At 40.6% G+C, this 21,047-nt stretch overlaps 1 protein-coding gene across 1 annotated transcript; it reads left to right on the plus strand.

Annotated features, from left to right (window-relative positions):
• Positions 1–1,138: 1,138 nt before the first annotated feature.
• On the plus strand, positions 1,139–18,781 carry LOC306946840 (pancreatic lipase-related protein 2-like; the record flags this gene model as incomplete). The annotated part of the gene is made up of 13 exons (XM_079535941.1): positions 1,139–1,165; positions 7,984–8,032; positions 8,703–8,857; positions 10,304–10,429; positions 11,947–12,081; positions 13,857–13,965; positions 14,557–14,673; positions 14,760–14,882; positions 15,512–15,630; positions 16,220–16,349; positions 16,623–16,734; positions 17,576–17,743; positions 18,718–18,781. The coding sequence occupies 13 exons, from the start codon at positions 1,139–1,141 to the stop codon at positions 18,779–18,781; spliced, it is 1,434 nt and encodes a 477-aa protein (XP_079392067.1).
• Positions 18,782–21,047: the final 2,266 nt, after the last annotated feature.

Here is a 21,047-nt window from a genome sequence, read left to right on the forward strand (position 1 = left end):
TCTTCTGGTATTAACTCCAGCTTGTCATTCTGGGGTACATTAATTTAACCTGTTCCACTGCATACGTCCTCTGAAATTCACTGATAGTGAGACCATGTGGAAAACGTGTGTGACCTTCCCATATTAGCCAGGCTACCTCTACTCCACACACAAAACAGATGAAAAAGAAAACTGAAGAATGCAGTTACAAACTTAAATTCATGCCAAATGCTGTTTGCAGTTGTTTGTGTATATTTGTCCCAGGAGGAACTGCATCTCCTGTTTCTTAAGAGCCCATACCTCTGCTCATTTGTAACTGTGGTGCTGGGGGGCTCTGCAGCACCGGTTAACACACACAAAGTGCCCACTCTGTGGAAATTGCAGACAAATATCTGAGCAAACCCTGCAGTTATGGCCTCCTAACAAACATTTTAAAGGGGCCTGGTTTTCACACAGACATGTTCAGTAATTTTGGAAGATCTTTCATCACTAATAGAAGCACTAGGTGTACTGGCTGCTTTCCATACAACCTACATGCCAATACGTTGACAAATGGGGCACATGACAGTCCTTATCTCTTTTATGTGGCTCCCCAGCCTTATGCCTTCCCAGACTTATCTAAAGAGCTCTATCTGTCTGATACAGGTCCCGTAAGTGCTGCCTAATTTCTATCTTCCAGTCAATGTGTGTAAATTAGACTGTAAATCACTTCTTATTAGCTAGATCTCTTCTAGCTAATTTCTTATCTGAAATTACATACTTGTCTTCAGTCTGAGTGGTAATTACACATGAGATCCCAGCACCGACCAACCACTGCTTCCTCAAAATTCCTCTGATAATTCTCTCTAATATTTACCATGTACACGGCGGTGGTTTGCACCACTTCACCACCAAACAAGAATCAAACCACAATCCAAACCTTCACGTAGGCTCTGCAAAGAGCGACACGTACTCATAACACGTTTTTCTACAATGAATGTCAAGCGTGTTATCATACAGAAAAAATGCATCTTTGCTGGTATTTCTGAATTTATATCATCTCTCAAACAACGCACCTATCTCAAGACCACAAACTGGCTTTTCACATAAACCTTAGGTTCAACCCAGGTTACTTCCTGCCCATAAGCATTTTGTTGAATCACTCCCTGTGTAAGGACGAATGTCACCAGTTCAGTTGCATGAACAGGTAGGTGACTATTGCAGCACTCATCCTGTAGGTAGCAGTACAGCGATTTGAGGGCTTGCCCAGGAGCTGAAAGACCTGGTTTGTGACACACTCCTGAACTCATTCAGACCCACGGCCTCCAGGGCAAGAGGAGAAACTGGGACTCATATGATGGACAAGGCATCTAGTCACTAAGCCATTACAGAGAAACAGATACACACGATTATCACCATCCTCTCTTTCTCCTCCTGACACAGTACTGAATGAAAGTGCCTGTGATTTATCAGTGGGGTCAATATGTGCCAGTTTTGTTCAGATCACGCCAACAGATGAGAAAGTTTGGTGCCTATTTTGTAAACCCCACGTTCTAGAAGGACACAAATTAGTCAGAACTGCAGAGAGTAGACAAAGCTTGAATAACTTTACAAGCAAAAGCTAAAAAATTGTCAGGAACCTATATTCTCCCTAAAGTATATGACAACCTTTTCTACCTTCCCCTGTTGAGAAGAACTATGTCTCTCTCTGCAAAAACCATCAACAGGCTTGGTTATGCAAAAATGCACAAGGGTTAGTTTCACTGAGTACAAATATCAGCTGGATCACAGATGGCTGGTCCCCTCCAGTGGGACATAAAAATTAAGCTCATACTCTGAAATGCTTCATAACAGAGGCTCGATCCATTGCGTACAACAGCAGCCTCTGACAGCCAGCCTCTTCATGGAATCATAGGATATCCCAAGTTGGAGGAGATCCATAGAAATCATGAAGTCCAACTCTTGGTTCCACAGCTGACCACCTGACAAGACTGAGAAAACTGTCCAAACACTTCTTGAACTCCAGCAGCATGGTGATGTGACCACTGCCCTGGAGAGCCTGTTCCAGTGCTTGACCACCTTCTTGAAGAACCTTTTTCTGATATACAACCTGAGCCTGCCCACTGCAACTATCACTGGTCATGAGAGAGAAGATCAGTACCTGCCGCTCTGCTCCCTTTCATGAGGAAAGGTGCAGGCTGTGATGAGGTTTCCCCTCAGTCTCCTCTTCTCTAGGCTGAGAGATTGTCTGTTATGAACGTCCTATACCTATATTGCTTTTAAGTGGCAAAATGGCCTCGTTCCATTTATTCAAATCCATAGCAAAACCTTCAGAGGCAAAATTTTGATGAATTAGAAATGATGCGAGAGCTGGAGAGCCAAGAAAAGGGAATATATATTACATCCAGCAATAAGAGTATCACCCTTACAGAGCTTCTTGCTCACCAACATCAAACCAGTAATTAGGCACCGTGTGGGCAGGTCCGCACCCGCGGTGGTGGGACAGAGTCCAAGTGAAAAGAGCCAGGAACAGTCAGGGCTTGGCAGGAGCCATCCGAACACAGCATACAAAGCAGCAACATGGTGTGCAAGCCAGAGTGGTAAGTGGCTGAGAAATCTGTAGGATTTGGGGCAACTTACTAACAGCTGCTTGGGGCTCACGCTTACAAAAAGATTGAGTGGCTTGAGCAGCAGTCCTCAGAGCGATTCCGAGGTGACTTTGGAGGTAACTACAAGGCTGAAACCGTTTCAGTTCTAGGAAATCCCAATGGGACATGATCGTTTCTGGGCAGCTAAGAAAACTGGGTAGGGTCAGTAGAGCTAAGGTAATGTAACAGATAATGTATCTCTGATTTAAAGAGAGATCAAAGGATGGTATTTGTACATGGAATGTGCACTTTTTAAAGCAAAAATACACGAGAATACAAATAATAGCTGAAAATAATAAGTAAGTATTATTAGGAGTATTCTAAATACTCCTAAGAGGGAGAAGGGAAGTGAGGAAGAATTACTGAACTGTTACATGGAAGAAGGAGGCAGATAAGACATGTTTTAACTGACCACCACATACGGAGTAAGTTGTTACCAGCAAAAACTACTCTGCACTTTGAAAATGGCCAAAGGCATTGGTCATAAAGCTGACTGATATAACAGTAACCTTTTTATGAAGAACAGAGAAGTCCTGGAAAGACTTGCAAGTGGCTGGCAGTCAGCTGGAGGCTCCCTAGTCAGCATAGACTTGGCACAGTCATCTCCCCAAACTGAATCATAGCTTTGTCTCTGCATGTTTTACTGTCTGAACACCAGTTTAGGAACAAGGTGAGAATGCTTATTTAGGAAGTCAAAGCAGATGCTGTACTGTGAGAGTGTTTTTAATAGGTTTTCTTTATTACTATCCTGCCATCTCTTTGGATTCTGCACTTTTTCTAAGAGACTGACAAAAGCACCCTGAAAGTCCAAATCTGACTGCAGTTGCTAGCAGTGAACAAATCTGTGTACAACTTTGCGTATATACTTCCCTTTAATGAAGCGCTTTCCACATTTAATGACTTTAGAGAATAACAGGCATCAGCATTCTGTGTCATTGAGGCTGATGCCGTAGTTTTCTGTCTCAGCTTCATTTTAAGCGGTCAGTAGATACTCACACAACCCTACTATTCAGACCAGACGATGTATGTGAACCTTGCCTTGCTTCAATTGCTGTTGTGATGTGCAGTAACCTGGAGGAATGAAAAGGTTCTTGGACATCCTTTTCTTACTGTGATGTTAAGCGTGTGGGTTTCAGCGCTATTCATTTAGGATCAGTTTCCTCACGGAGAACTTAGCTGAACCTAAAAGCTGGTGAGCCAGCTGGAAAGGAGGCTGGCTAATTGCCCAGATGCTCTTTTACTTATTGTTACTTGTTTGTACTGAAGCAGAGCCAAAAAGCCTTCATCTGGAACCCAACTAGGGGCAATTAACAACCACATCTGAGGGATGGGGAGGAGACAGAGATGAAATTAAGTCTTCTACCAATTACGCCAATTATGCTGCTCACCTCAGTAAGTTCACTGCACCACCAGCACTTTGCCCACTGCTGTGCACACAGGCTTTCAGCATGTGAGAGTCACAAGAAACACTCTGCTGAGTGTGAGCTGCTGAGCAGAGACTGAGCCTGGAAAAGGTGGCAATCTTTCTATATTTGTACAAAGACCATCTCTACAAAATACAAATAAATACAATTAAATTACAAAGAAAAAGCATACTTTCAGGTAATTACATACGTCAAATACATACATGATCCCTCTTACCAGGTCTACAGATACTATTGCAGCTATTGATACTATTTTATCCTCTACTTCATTTATCCTTTTGTGCATCATTACAATGTTCAGGAGTGCAATTAGCAAGTGCTATCTGTATGCCTCAAATCCATGCAGAAATTTAACATGAATCTCCTCTAGTCAGGGCTTGCAAGCAAAATTCTGGATGTAGCCTTTGCATTATCAGCTGATCAGTGCACCAGACTACCAAAATATGTGAAAGGCTAAAATAAAACACTGGAAAAGCAGAAATTAAAATAATATTTCCTGTTCAAGGATAGTGACAGTGTATAGGAAGTATGACTGCTGCATTCAGGCAGGAAAGATGGAAAAACAGAAACACGAACACTAAAATGAGTTGAAAGAAGATATAAATGCAGAATTGGAAAAAGCAGATAAATTGGAAAGCCAGCGTGTTACTACAAGGAGAGAGGACACTGCAGTTAGCTCTGTCTGCAGATGAGAATGAGCCAGCACTGCAGACTGTCTGTTCCAGCTCTGCCTCTGCTTGCCTTGAAAGCAAAGGCTGCTCTCCATCTCAGCACAGACTTTAGCTTTCTGTTTGGCCATAGGACGAAAAAGCATAATGTATTCTCTAGAGCTGTGCCACTTCTCACTGTCACATTAAAATCTGATAAAACCCTATCCTAAAAGCAGATGTGCTTTTTGACTCTAGCTTTTTTATTATTATTTTTTTACTCCAGCTGGATGCTATTTCAGGACAACAGAGGAGACTTCATTATTACTACGGGTAGTTCTCGTTCCACCACTGCTGCTCTTTCAGCACAGCATTCATGGCCAGTGGTAATACCAGTGTTAAATGCTCACATGCAACGTAATGCCAAGAGCTAATTCTCATAAAACCCTAATTAGTAATGATTCATCAGGAGCATTCAGTAACAGTAGTGTCAAAAGCCAAGCTAAAAAACACGATCGCATTTTGATTGTGATGTTATGAGATCATGCACAGGAGCAAGAATTGTATCTGTGAATCCAGGAACTGCCTTCTGGTTGTTCCCCGTTATATTCTGCGTTGCAATAATTACTCAAATTTTAATCTAGTTAATCCACACATTCAACTTTTAATCTACTTAACTGTTGCGATAACATATGTATATCATTTTAATTTCTTAACTAAAGTATCGAGTAGCAGAGAATCATATTGGAATTCAAGTAGCACGAGACCACTAATACTGATCTCACAAGGGTGTTGCATTAGGCTGTCAAATCATATAATGGAATTCAATTACACAGCTTTAATCTTCTAACTGTTTTTTACACATTTTCTTTCCTGAGTATTCAGTGGAAAATCCCATTATTCTGCATCAGGCTGATACTGCACTGAAACTCCACCAATCTGGGATGTGAAAGTCCTCAAGTTGTTCTTCTTATTCTTCTTCTTATTATTATTTTACCTGTTAGGATGTCAAATTTCTTCAGATCACATAGGTATGTGCTACTGTAGCTACTTGGCAGCTATGAGCTACCAAAATTCACTGATTTTAAACTATACACATATATATAAACTATACATAAACTATACAGCAACTATACAGCCGTTCTACAGGTCTGGAGTTATTGTCTGAACATAGTATCAACATCAACACTTTTCTTCTGCTGTGAAGAACAGCAGCTGGATTTGGTAAACAGAGAAAAAGAACAGCATAAACATTTCAGTTCAGCTGCACCATTGTGTTTTGCCCAATTTTTTTAGTAATGAATCAAAATCAGGGCATCTGTTTACTTCCTCCATACATGCAATATTTTTTCTTAATTCATGTCTTAAATCTACTGCCCACAAACGTATATGTTGGCATTGCTGCTTTCCTACAAAATTTGTTTGATTTAACTTCTAATTCCCAGTTATCCACATTCCCCATTTTTGTTGTTTTGTGTTCTTTCACATTACCACATTTCACCTATAGATGTTTAACCTCCATCTTTTCTATTTTTTTAAGCATGTAACTACCAAATCTGCACCAAAGAAAACAGAAACCTTTTTCTGCTGTGTAACCACTAAGCACTGAAGGATACAATAAGTGTGATCAAAGAATGGTGAGTAAAATTCTTAGCAATTACATACACAAATGTATTTTGTTTTGAATGAAAAACAATTTTCTACAGTGAGATTATTAAGTTAAAATTGCTGATAATTAAAAAACCTGACAATTGGGCTTTTCCCCCTGGAACAGACTGTGTCTGTGTTTGTGCACATGTCCTGGGAGGTGTGTAGGTACATGTGTGGGACAGTCATTATTCAGACTTCTTCATATCTCACAAGCCATCCACTGGTGGCTCATGAATCACACGTTGAGCAATAGAAGGTGAAGCCATTGTGAAGGATAGCTACTCAACCAGCACACATTTTGTAGATTACAATCTCAACCTATGAATTTTTGTTGTTGTTGTTGTTGTTGCCTCTAAGCTGAACAGCTGTTTGGAAATGGCTACTGCTGTTTTTGGCAGTGCACATCCCATTTCTCTCTGAGTAAAACAGCTGAGTTGAGCATTCAAGGACCTTTCTGCCAGCAGTGCTGGGCTGAGTATACGTGCACAAACAAGTCATTCCTGTTCATCTGGTTCAGCTCTAAGGCTCTTAAGTGCCCAGAGAGGGAACTTTCCCCCATTAAATCCTATACTGCCTCAACTGTTTTAGAAAGAGGCAATATCTTAATATGCTTCCACTTCTTTCGCTGTTAGGTTGAGATAAACCAATAGCGAAAACTCAAGAGCTAAAAAATTACCATCTATTCAAAACTACACACAGAACAGAATGAATCAGCTTTCCACACACAGACACTAAACAGAAGTTTTCTGTATCTTCCATTACTTCCCTACCTGTTCGCTTCCACTTTCTGCTTTCAAAGATAGAGTCTTTGAAGAGAAATTGATCACTCTTGTTTGGCAACAACCTCCCACATTATTTAAAATCACTAGTCATTACTCATCCATTTTCTTCATAAGCTTATTAATTTTCAAGCTGCCTTTCAGATTTCAGGTCTGTAAAAAGAAAATCTACAGCTCAAAATGTTTGCTTTATAAGAAAAAGCGGAATGTGGAAAATGTGAATTGGGTGCCATATAGAACACCTGGAAGAGGAAACAGTGAAGGATGCAAGTGTGGGGAGGAGAATGGCGAAATACGTGGGGCGCCTGCCATAGGAAAGCCAAGGAAGGAAAGTGCAGAGGAAAGAAATCTGAGTAAAGAAGGAACGTGAAAGTGCAGAATTTCAAGGGACCTGGGGTAAAAGTAGAAAAACAGCCCAAAGAAGCTGCCAGGTATGCAGACCCATCAAGTTACGTGGATCAGTGTTTGTTTGGCCACATCTCCTATCTATCTGCTCTTGGCTGGTACTCACTACTGAGGTCACTCCCTCAGCAACCTACATCCACCAGTGGATGTACAAGAAATGCAAAGAACAGAAAACTGAATGAGTAGGCAAGTTCAGCTGCCTCACCTTGCTGGCAGTGCTCCTCCTAACGCAGCCTAGAATACCCATAGACCCCAAAGCACGTTGCTGGCTCATGGTCAAGCTGGTGTCCATCAGGACACCCAGATCTCTTTTTGCAGAGCTGCTTTCCAGCCGATTGCCCCCCATGGGTACTGGGCTACTCTTCTTCTGCCACAGGTCTTTGTGTTACTCTTCGTGTTACAAATAACTATTTGTCTTTGCAGGACAAAAAACTAAATAAAACACCCAACTTGTATATTCAATTTGCTTTAGGTGGCTGGAACATGGATTATTGCATTTTATCTCCTTGGCACAGTAGCAGGTGAGATACATTTTCTATAAACATTCTAACAAGGAGATTACTTTTGGCAAAATAATATAAAGGAGTTAATTACTAATGTCTTTGTTTAAAATTAAGTTGTGGTATGATTTATGTGTCATTTTATGGCAGTGTCGATTACTATGCATGAAACAGATGCTAAAGGCTCCACCTCATTTCAATTTATTTAGAATAAAGTACACAAAACTTTGTGCCCGAATTGCACAGAGTAGAATTGCACAGTCACAGGCCCTCATTCTATCAAGACAGTGCACAAAGAATGGCTCAGCAGCAAGGTGCTTAACACAACAGACTGTGCTAAAAGAGAAAAGCTGAGCTTAAGGGAGCAAAAGACCTATTCAGTCAAGAAAATGCTAACACATTGAAAGAAACTATCATCTCATTCATTATACAAGACTGCTGCGTATATATATCTGTTCCTACAATGAAGTACAGTGCTTCTGGGCAAGAAGCGTGCAGGGGCAATTCTAACACACATTCCTAAACATACTGTTTTTTTTAAAATTTTTGATTTAATCCTTTACAAGACAAGAAAATCTGTTGGACTTGATGACCTTTGAGGTCTTTTCCAACCAGAATGATTCTATGATTCCACATTATCTGCCTGTAAGCGTCCAAAATACAAAACAGTTCTTTCTTTCTTCTACTCTAGGTGACGAAGTTTGCTACCCCAGGCTTGGCTGTTTCTCAAATGACCCACCCTGGTCTGGGATACCAGGGAGACCTCTGACAGGTCTGCCTGAATCTCCTGAAGAGATGAACATCAGCTTCTCTCTCTATACCAGGGAAACAGGAAATAACTCACAGGTGACATTTATTTTTTAACATCAAGAACTGTCTAAAGCTACAAATGTTTATTAACTTGTTAAAAAGTCTACAGCACTCAACATAGAAAATGAGTCAAAATGAGAAGATAGTCTGAAGGTATAGTAATGAATAAACACTGAAGTTTTGGGGGACAAAGCATGAAAACAAAATGTGGTGAAGGAACTCAGAAATTGAACAGCTTTCCTGGTATTTCCTTGCATAAGGATGTGGCTTTTTTTTTTTTTTTAACAATATCTGGGGCCACATTCTTCCTTGCTGAGTGATTTTACACCCTTATCCACCTCTCTATGCTGAAGTTAAGACAGAACAACTCAAATTGCCTATGCCCTGAAAAATCTGAGCTAAGCAATTGTGTAGGAATTGTAAGATGTGGGGCTAGAACCACATCCAGCAAATGCATGCAGAGCTGCTGAATTCCTTGCAGGCTCCCAGAGCAGCATCCCTTGTGCCATGCAGGAATGTTTATGATTCCTCTGCCATGAACTACAAGGGCAGAACTGCCTCAGGCACCACAGCTCTCAGCAATCCTGGTTGTCATGCCAAGAGTCCAGCTCAGCTTCTTTTAAAGGAAAGAAGTTAAACCTGTAGTAAATTTTTACAGCTTGCAGAGTAGGGACGCGTGAACACACAGCACGCACTCAGCAATGGTTACTCATGCATCTTGGCTGTTGACAAAATAAGTCAAAATATACCTTGTACTACTTGCCAGCCACCGAACTTCAACATATCTCTGATCTAGGGCACAGCCCTTCCACACCCAGACTCCCTGAGCTCACACTACAGATGCTGCATTTGTTTAAATACAATACAGATGGTCACAGATCATTCAGAGCAAAAAGAAGATGTATAATTAAGCAGCTGGCAGCAATTTGTGGTGGGCCAAGGTCAGTTTCACCACTACTGCATGCAGCTCGGCATGATATTCTTTCAGCTTTCCTCAATTGACAGGGAAAAAAAAAAAAAAGGAAAAAAAAAGAAAAAAAATAGAAATAGAAATATCACCTGCACAGAGAAACAAGCTGTTTCCTAAGCGTAGAGCAGCTTATGGAAGCCAAAGCTCAGGTCATAAAAGGGCAAACAGAACCAGGATGCATGAAGTTTCCAGAGGAGCTCAGCCAACTCCGGCCAACAGGCATCATCAGATACCACAGCACTTTTGGGCTGTTTCCTTTGCCCAGTATGGAGGTTATTGCTGCACTAAGGAAAACAAGTTAGAGCAACAGAAACCACATGGGCACAGCTTCCTTGGAAATGTAGTGGGACTGAGAAAGGCGAGATTGAGAAAGATGAGATAGGGGATCCCTGGGACCCTGCACATTCAAGACAGATGTGAATCCTACAAAGCATGACTTGGTATTTTAAAAATATTTAAAAGCATAAGTACTTACAAGAGCTTGATTTTTTTGTTTGCTTGTTTACACACAGGTGATCTCGGCAATAAACTCCTCAACCATCCAAAACTCACATTTTTCCTCACGTAGGAGAACCTCCTTCATCATTCATGGATTTAGCAGCACAGGAAAAAAAGGCTGGGTGGTAGAAATGTGCTTGGTATGAGACAGCATTCTCTCTTTTCTATCGGTGGTTGTATTTACGTTCTATCATTATGACTTAGACACTAAGGTTCACCTCCTGTTTTGAAATTCATGAAATAGTGGTGGATGCCAACAAAGAAATTACTAACCAAAGTCAGAATGTTCCCATTCTGGGTGGTGCTGCACTGTCAAGGCTTCTTGGTCATCTCTGACATTATGCTACTCTAGAGAATTTTCATCCCCCAAGCTCTACAAATGAGATCAAAGCAACCAACTGAAAGCAGATGTCCTGAGCCTCTACACTGGTGTCATAGTCAGATTAGGCAGGCCAATTCACTGTGTCTCCTATTGGGAACCACTGAGCAATCTTTCAGCCAAAATACCTTTCTAAATTCTTGTCCTCCTCGAGTTTCAGTCTACAAGCACTCTTCTGCTTCAGATATATTCAGCTGACAGTAAAAGAAAGAAGGGGAAAGAAAGAAAAGAAGCATATTTCATATTTCAAATATGAAATGTGGAAGTTAGAACAAACCACAGCTGCTGCAGTCTGGCCAGCAGAGGGTACAGTGTCAGAGGATACAGAGAATAGAGTCAGCCTTGGCTCTGACAAAGAAGCAGTGTCTTTTGTAAGTTCTTTCTTAGCATTAGCAGAGAAAAGATAAGATGGAAAAAGACCACTGCTGAATGCTGCCACAGCTCTGCAGAACTATTTTGTTCATTAATCTATATGAAAACTTTTAATCCAGAAAGCCACATTTCTAAATTTTCCTGTCTAAAATAAACAGTAATTCTACCTGCCTCACTAGAAGCCATTTCATGGTATGCCTAGAGGAGAGGATGGAGTCCAGGATTCAGTGTCCTACTACTCCAAGGCTCTCCTTTTCTTGTCATTCAGCTTTCACCATTTAGCACAGATTAATTTTTGTTTCTGCTCCTTATTTTTTCTAAAACTTAAGTAAGCCTTAATCGTAGAAATCTAGAACTGCAGACTTTAATACAAGATTCTTATAGTGGAAAAAAATCTGCAAGATTGTGGCCAGTGCAAAAATGAGCAGTGCATTAACTGTCTGCTGAATTAGAAACTTTCCAGTTTGCTCTGACCCATTCCAGTCTAACATCTCTTTCTCAGTGTTAAATACATTTGGTAAACAAGTTGACTTCCTATACTAGTTAAAATACAGATGACCCTCATAAAACTGCACATAGCAGCTCCTGTGTAGTTGTGTGGTTTTTCCAAGTTATTTAAAATACGTATTTCAGTAGCTTATAAAGCTACTAATAAAGCTTATAATAAAATATTTTTTATTATAGTCTTTCACAATTGAGACTTTGAGAATGAACGGCTTATTACATTCTGTTTTAGAAGAAGAATCATTTCAGTGTCACACAGGCTACAGTGAATAATTCTGTTCAGTAAAGAATGAGAAAATTGTGTGAATAGTTACTATTTAATGTTTATTCTGATATCATCTTAATCCTTGTTTGCTATTTTATGTTTCTTTAAATACTCTGCTCTATGTGCTCCCACATCAGCTGTTACTGGAAGTAGAAAACATGAACTGCATTGCTGTCGATTGGAAAGAAGGTGCAAAAGGCACCTATGTCTGTGCAGTGAACAACATCCGTGTGCTTGGGGCTGAGGTTGCTTATTTCATAAAAACTTTACAGGTAAAATAATACAGCTTTACAAGCTACAATTCTTAAGGAAATATAGAGGAGTGAAGATGATTTGCTTTGATTTCAAACTGTCTAATAAGGACAGCCAGTGCTTCAGGAAGATCTGTACAGTGCATACAGTTGAGATCTAGCTAATTCTACTAATTATCAACTCCGTAAGGAGTTCTCACAGCCACAGAAGTCTCCATTCAAGCTTAATGCGGTTGAAAAGAGGTGCCAATTGATTAAAGGCCAGTAGGTGGCAATATCTCCCCATTTCCACACGATGATACCGGTAAGAGCGTTCAGCGCAAATGAGGCTAGATACGTTCAGTGTTTACAAGAGATTATGAGAGAATAATACACGTGGTTATAGGTAAATCAGCATCTCAACAGCACTGAAATGAGCAGGAGCTGGAAGCACCACACAGAACCACTTGCTAATGCCACATTAGCTGTCTGCAGGCACAGTAAAGTGTCCTGGTGCTTTCTAGTTGTGAAGCTCACGTTCACTTTTACACACACAGCACAGAACTGCTCAATTGCAAAGTTTAATACCAGCGTTTCCCTCTGACTTCAAATAGAATTAGGACTGCTGAGATCAGACCCTGCTTGGTTGCAGACTTGATGCTAGTCAGTAGGCATTTGTCTTATGTTGTAAGGGATATTCCGGAGACTGAAGGCAAAGTATCAACTTTATGAACACCTGAGTATGATAGAACAGTTCTCCAGAGGCCACTGACGGTCAATCTCCTGTTTCTACCTAGGGAGCTCTAATAACTAGCTTCACACCTTTGTTTCTTTGTTTTCCTTCCTGGTGTAAAGTCCCAGCTAACTTGAAGTTGGGTCCAGTTTCTCATGGGATCTCTTCATCTGTCTCTTTTCATTTAAGATCTCCATTAGTGTACCAACTTGCAGTCTAGACCTCTTTTCCTTCCATTAGCAGACTGCATAAATGATCCCTAGCTCTTTTCCTAAGTTTTCAAACTTCTGGAAACTTAAGGAAAGTTAAGCTGCGTTGTAAATATATGAACTGCAGTGAAGACTATTCAAAGGATTCTGTCATCTGTTGATAAGCACAGATAGACTGATAGTAAAGATCTGTTAGTTCAGTACATAACAAAATTAATTACAAAACAAAAAAGCTCATGCAGTTAAGCAGCCAATACCTGCTGACTTTGAACATCACAAACCCAGCATATGCCTGTATGAAATGTGTTCCCTGCAGGCAGCATACATGCTGATTAGTTTCCATTTCTGTCTTCAAAGCACATGTAATGCATCAGAATTGCAAGTCTTGCATAGGTGACACTTGGCAAAGGGGAGAATGCTTATCAATCCCCTAAGCTGGTCAGTAAAATGCCTCTGAGTGATATGATCACATTTTCAAAGCAGGCACATGAGAGAACAGACATTAAATGAGAAAGAGCTCCATAACCAACTCACTGAAGAGAAAGCAAGATCATAGTGATGGACCTTAAAATTAGGGGTTAATCCAAACAGGAAACCTTTGTATTTTGTTACCAGGGGTGACTGAACATGTAACCACATAACAAGGCTGTGATAGTGAATCCATCAGCACTAAGCATTTAAAATTCTAGATTGGACCTTTTTCTACTAAGTCTTAGGGTAATTAAAACAGTAATTATCTCAAGGAATTCTCACACTGTTGGCTAAGCAGGAAGTGAGCCTAGAGGTTCCCAAAGGCCCACAGTGTCAGACACCTCCTTACTTGCTATTAAAAGCCTGTGTTCTTGTCTCCCAACCACCACCACCTTACTGATCAGAAACTCTTCAGATACTCCCCTCGTGAGATCCACTTAATTGGGCACAGCCTGGGCGCGCACACAGCGGGAGAGACAGGCAGAAGGGTCCGAGGTATCCGGCGGATCTCAGGTAGGCTGCTCCTTGGGATGCACACCTAACAGGGTATGCTTTTGATAGAGAGAAGCTTGTAGCATGTAGCTTGTAGTCTACAGACCAGAATGAAATCATTGGTAGTGCTGCAGACACCATATATGAGTAAGCAGACTTTGTGCTTCTCAAAAACAGGAATAGATATTATTTTTCTTAGTGAGGTTTAAAGCTCTTTATGAGAGGGGCTCTTTTTTAGTATGTTTGCAGCTTTACTGTCATCCACCGGGCTGCATCAGCACCACACAAAGACAAGCACCGCATCAAAAATCTTTAGTTTTCCTATTCAGTATGCTTGGCAGGTCAGTAATAACATCAGTTGTAATGGAATACTTCCTTCTCAGTAATATGATGTCATTATGTATTCTATTGGAAAATGTTTTGCTTTTACTGGGATGAGTTTGCAGGAAGGTTCACAAACCCATGTTACTGCACAGCCGGTTCAGCCTAGCTTACAGTTCACATTATTGTTACTCAACATGCCTTGTGTAAGGTTGAATGTCTGACATTGTAAATTGTCAAAAAACATTAACATGCTATATGTCTCTTACAATAAACGCGGGGTGCTTTTAGGCTTGGACCCTGCTGGGCCCTATTTTGAAGGCACTCCTCCCGAGGTGAGACTGGATCCTACAGATGCCGACTTCGTTGATGTTATTCACAGTAATGCTGCTCACTTTCCTGCCACAGGTAAGTGTTCATTTGCAAGTAGCTGCAGAGATAAGAATACCACAGAGATACCCTGGGACACTGACAACATCACGTGTGCTCCTTAGGGTTTGGAATATATAACACCACTGGTCACCTTGACTTTTACCCAAATGGAGGAACTCTAATGCCTGGATGCAATGATTTACTTCTGGAAATGAAACGAAGTGATTTTGAAGCTCTAATTGCAGGTAAGCATGCATTCCCAACACATTCAGTATTCTATTTTCACGAACTGTGAAAGCCTCTATTCCTCTGGGAGAAAACAAAATTGAACAAAATTGATTTTTTTTGCCGGTTTGCTCATAAGTAAGAAGAGGAAATAAGAAATAAAAGCTAGATCAGAATGGCGTTACACAGGGAACCTTGCAGGGCAAGAGTAGTCAGAGGCATCACACAGGCCAGGGTTTTGCTTCTGCAGTTTGAAATCAGACCTGCAGAGCATGTAAAAGGGTTTGGGAGTACACAAATCTAGCACCCTAATGATGTTTCCAGTAGATGTATCCCAGGCTGAGGGAGGTGGCATGGCTGAAACTGCATTGCAACTCTGCCTGAGACTCCATCAGGCTTTTGAGTGATAGGCAGAGAAATTCTCTCTGCTCTAAAAGCTTTTTAATGCTGTACTTAATGTAACTTGCTGCAACATCATATGCACAGACTATATATACATGAATTTATAAAATACATGTATAAATACATATGAATACCTTACTAGCCCATGCTGCTATTCTATTCCATGCCTCATGCTGAGGCAAGTACAAGTGTTGTACAGGATAACAGGAAATTATTTAATGGATGCTCATAAATTTTGTCCCAACAGACACCACAATCTTTGGAAGCTGCCATCACTCACGCAGCCATGAGTTTTATTTTAAGAGTATCCTCTATCCCACTGGATTCATTGGATATCCCTGTGAGACATATGAAGACTTCAAGTCAGTAAGTATATCAGCCTGGGAACAAATGAAATATAAAGAAAATTATCAAGATAGATCTCACACACAGCACACCTGAATGTGAATAATTCTGCTTGTGTCACCTAGCTAACAGAAGACCTGAGCTCAAACACCAGCTCCAGCAGCAACAAATGTAATGGAATAGTGGTGGGAAGGTTCAGCCTCTACTGCCATGCCACCAACGTCCTCCTCTGGCTAACATAATAAAATAGCAGGCATTACTTTCAGAGCAGCCCTGATACATGTGATCCTTTTATCCCCCATATAGCATAGCAGACAGGTTCTCTTCTACTGGGAAAGGGAAAGAATGTTCATATTTTTTCCTATGCTCTAGCTGAAAAATAAACTCCCCGAAACATTCAGACCATCACATGCACGCATGTCACATCTACTTATTCCACGTTCCACTCATGTGCGTGCAAGTGCAGAACATGATGTCTGGTTTTATCCGGTTTCAACAACAAAATGCAGCAATGCCCAACTTTACAAGGTCTGAACAGGATCTTGACCCTTAATATTGTCACAGAATGAAAGATGTACTCCTCATTAACTGCTGCCCTTATTTTTCCTAGGGAGAATGTTTCCCATGTCCCAAACAGGGCTGTCCAATGATGGGGCACCACGCTGACAGGTTTCCATACAAACTGAAGAGAGTAAACCAGAAGTATTTTTTAAACACAGCAGCAGAGCCACCTTTCGCTAGTAAGTGCAGAACATCTTTTACAGTTATTCAAGTTGGAAAGAGATTGCCTTGGCATGATTTATAGTCATGCTCTTCTGATACAAACATTGGCTGAGACTTCTGACTGAAAAAAAATGCTGTATTATCAAAATTCAAGACTTTCATTTACCTTCATGAATGAATTCTGACTAGGAAAATAGAACTTTCCAGGATGCTAGCAGTTTTAGATCTCTCCTATCAATGACAATCCAGTTTTATTCTTTTTTTTTTTTTTTTAATTTATTTTGATGCAGGTTGGAGACAAAAAGTATTTATCAAACTGTCTGGTGTAAAAAAAATGAGGGGAGACATAAACCTGATATTCCATGACACAGAGGGAAATACAAAAGAATATGAAATTGCCAGGTAGGATAAATTAATGTTCCTCTATAGCATTGAATGCTACTAACATTAATATGTAAGCAGTGCAAAGCCTTATTTGTTGCACGGTCTTGTTAACATTCGGTATGAAAATAAGCTATCATGTAGATAAGATCTATAAGGGCAGAAGGATAGCTGTGACAACTAGAATTCACTTTCTTTTTCATGAGCTCTGTGATTTTACAGTGAAATAGGAACCTGACCTAACAGGAGAAGGGTCACATTTCTAGGAATTGCTCAGGAAAAGAAGAAAAACTGCACCTTTTCTACTTATGTCCTTCTGGCTGTGATCACCTGTTGCATACTCACGTTAGCACAGCAGCTCCCACGCTCAGTTGGACTGCATCACACACTGATGTGTTCCCCCCATGCCAGTAACAGACTCCCCACACTGCCGGTAACTTGCCGCACAAACTCACACAAGGCAAAATTGTGCCTGAGCTCTTCAAACATGCAAGGTGGAGGTGTCCTTCCTCCCTAGGATTTACTAAAAACTATTGCTTTCACCTTGATACCAATGGCATGTTAACGCGGGCTGCGCAGTGCTGAGGACACACAGACTGCTATGGCCATCCTAGCTCTGCTGGATCACATCCTGATGGTCTCCTTGCCACATGCCCACTGAAGCTTTCCAGTACTGCTTTTTGTCTTCTCTCTGCTCAGAGCGTGCCACAAAGTCCTGGTCCAGTGCTTGTGCTGCTGAAAAGAACAGCAACTGTGCACATTTCTTTGTAACAAAGGGAAAAAGCTTAATCATGTGGTGAATTCATTTTAGTCCAGTAGGTCTTTTATCATTACATCACTGCTGTCTGCATTCTATTTCCAGCGGAGTCCTCTCTGGTGACAAAGTTTATACAAAATACCTCGATGTTGAAATTGACCCCAAAAAAACTAAAAAAGTTGAATTTCTCTGGAATAAAACCATATTCACTCTGCTCTGGGCAAGAATGGGAGCAGAAGCGGTCAATATAATACACGGAGAAGATGGACGTTGGTGAGTATGTCCTTTTGACAGACCAAAAAGAATAGGAAAGGAGCTCAAAACTCTAAGAAATGGGATTTAAAAATGGTCTTCGTAAATTGGACACATGGTTTGCAATCAGCAGCACAAACTTCAGTACTTTCAAGGACAAGATACTCCTCTTTAGACAGAAACTGAAATGTTCCAACGCAGAACAGTGAGTAACTGTCTGGAAAGGAATCCATCAGTGAACAATTTAAGGAGTATGTTGTGCCACAGCAGAACAAGTACAAACCAACAAGTCTCATTCCCAGGTGCATTACTACACAGTATAGAGGATCCAGAGAGTAATTATTCTAAATTAATTGGCGGGGCTGAGAATGTAACCAGGAGTAAGATCATGTATGATGCACACAGATTGAAGTCCAGATAAAGAGCAAGAGGAAGAGATTTAGACAAGACGGTCTGCATAGAACAGGTGGAGGAGGTGTACACCTCAAGACAAAGAAGTTGAGAGTGGGGCATAAAGACAGACGGACAAGTTGTGAAAAAGCACGGTGTACTGCTTCACATGGCTATGGGTTTAGGTCAATAATTGATTGGTATATTTTACAACAGAAAAAAATAAATGTTAGATGTCAGGAAAATCTTTCTTATCATTTGGCCTTGGCACGGATTATTTAGATAAGGTCCCCAAAGAAGCTGCAAGGCTGTGGGAAACCTATTGAAACAGATGGCCTCGCTTAAGAGGTCTTAACAAGGTGGTTTTCTGACTCCTTACCTAGAGCTCTACTTTTGTGAACCTAGAGATGAATTACATCTTTCTACCAAAATCCAAATTTTACAGCTTCCCCCATAAGAAGGAAATTCGCCTTGTCACTGATAACATGTGAATGCCAATAGGCTTTTAGGAAGGCTTACATGGGATTATGGAGCAAATTAACCTCAAGGTGAGAGCTGACGTCTTTTCTGTGCCTTTCCCTTGATCAAAGCTTTTTCCTTCCCAGGTCAACTTTCTGCGGCCGTGGAACAGTGACATATGGAGTTCCCCAGCTACTTACACCTTGCTAGAGGTCACCAAGAGCAGCTGTTCTGTACCCCACAGCTGAGTAAATGACCAATGTGTGGCAATGACAGTGTACAAGGCTATTAAAGCAAATTCTTAAGCTGACTATTTCTCTTTTAATTTTGACAAATGCATTTGGAAATTCTGAATTTTTTTCAAGTCAAATTCAAGCTTGTTGCACTTCTAAATATGGAAGCAACTGAAAATCATGTATACTTATAACACCAACATGGTCTTGCTCTAATAGTATCCCAAGAAAAGTAGGTAAAAACTTCATTTTAAATGTATTTTGAAGGTTGGAAGAGGGAGTAGAAGCATACTCCATCCATGTTGTGAAAACTGTGGTACTGCAGTGCCTCCAAGAATGGAGACTGCTTCTCAAATTTTTGGCTAAGACAAAGTACGGTATCCATTAATTTGAATTTAGGTTCATATGATACTGTTCTGTGGTCAGATGTTTGAGAATAACAGATGAGCTAGTTCAGATTCCTGCATATATTTATACATATAAATAGGGAGAGGGAATACATTATTTCTTCCAGAAAGTTTTATATTTAGCATGATATGTTTGACCAAGCCGTTTTTAACTTAAAAAGTACCCAGACCTTAGAAGTAGACTTCGAGCAACAAGACTTTGAATAACTCCAGGCCTTGTAAACACTGGGACTATTTCACACTGAAGCAAACACTGCCATTCTGCAAAGCACAGTGTGCATGAGCCACCTGGGGCTTTAGGAGACCAAGGCAGTTGTCATTTTTCCAGTACAAAGACCAAGTCCAAACTTAATGACTAGGAAGAAAACGAGTTAATCTTTTATTCCCTCCCATTTCCCCATTCTGAGAAGCAATGCACAAGCTAGATAGACTTCCAATAAATTTCAATTGAAATACAGTATTTTGAATGTTTGCAATGGGTATAAATATTTGAATAAAACCTGCAAAAAAAAAAAACAAAAACAAAAAAAACCCAAACACAACCCAATTCAGTATAGTATTTTTGCCTAAACACTAACCTAACAAAATTAAAAGTACAGTTAAACACAAGTCTGATATTCAGCCAAGACAGATCTGCAGCCATCAGCGCTGCAAATCCCTCAGGCTTAGCAGGCGGCAAAGGAAGCACGGACAATGCCAGGAAGGCCCACACCACGTCCCAGGAGCAAGCTGGGGCCTTCCTGCTGCATGTGAAATCCATTCCACTGATGGATCCGCTTCAGGCCCTCTTCTTATTTTAAATACCAGCATCTTCCACACTAAAACATAGCTGGTTCTTTATTTGCCACTTGCTTTCTCAAAAGCCATCCTTCTTCTGACAGCCCCTGAACTGAGAGGCTCCAAGTGCCAGAGCAGCTCTATAGAGAGCAGTGGCTGGGCCACGAGATACAGGTTTGTCCAGTTTTTCAGTTTGTCACATTTTTTTCACCACATTGTATCAGAGAAGCTGACTACTTAGTATAAAATCTTGCTCAAACCCTTTCCATTAGCTCTTACATTAAATTGGAAAGACCGTTCCTACCTCATTTTGAACAATTATTTAGTTCTAATAGGGCATTTGATGATTCTTCTGCATCACTGATAGGAAGATACTTAACAAAAAATTGCTTCTTCAATCAAATATTAAACACTGAGATCTAAACAAGTATCAGAAGTAATGTTTTGGGAAAAAAAGAAAACTTTTAAAGAAATGGAACCATAAAATCATTTGAGTTGGAACTCCAGCTCCCCTGCAATGAACAGGAGCACCCATAACTCGATCAGGTGCTTAGAGCCCCATCCAGCCTGACCCTGAATATCTCCAGGAATAGGGCTTCCACGTGCATGACAACACCTGATACGCATGCAAACAGCTGGTATCCAGTTGGTCTTTCCCTGAGACAGAGATTAGCAAATACCTGTTCTTGAAAGTTATGTGTAATGTAAGAATAAAGAAAAAAAAAAAATGGACACTTACTAGGTAAAAAGTTGCTCTGTATTCTGCTTGTTTGTTTTTGTCCACTTATGCCATTGTAATACTGCTACAAAACACAAAGCAGCCAGATCCCAGTGTCTGGGTGAATTTTGTATGTTATCGGTATATATTTGCAGCATGGTTTCTGGAAGTTCATTACTTAGACAGACGTTTCCACAAAACTTGGGTTATAATGGGAGAATATGAGGCACCCACAGGGGCTGATGCCCATTGTTCTACATCCCAGAACTTCAACATGGAAACAAAAGAGACACTAGAAGAAGATCAAACTCTTTCATTAGGAGAAGATCTACAGACAAATA

This window comes from Tetrao urogallus, assembly GCF_951394365.1.
Source record: "Tetrao urogallus genome assembly, chromosome: 5".
NCBI lineage: Eukaryota > Metazoa > Chordata > Aves > Galliformes > Phasianidae > Tetrao > Tetrao urogallus.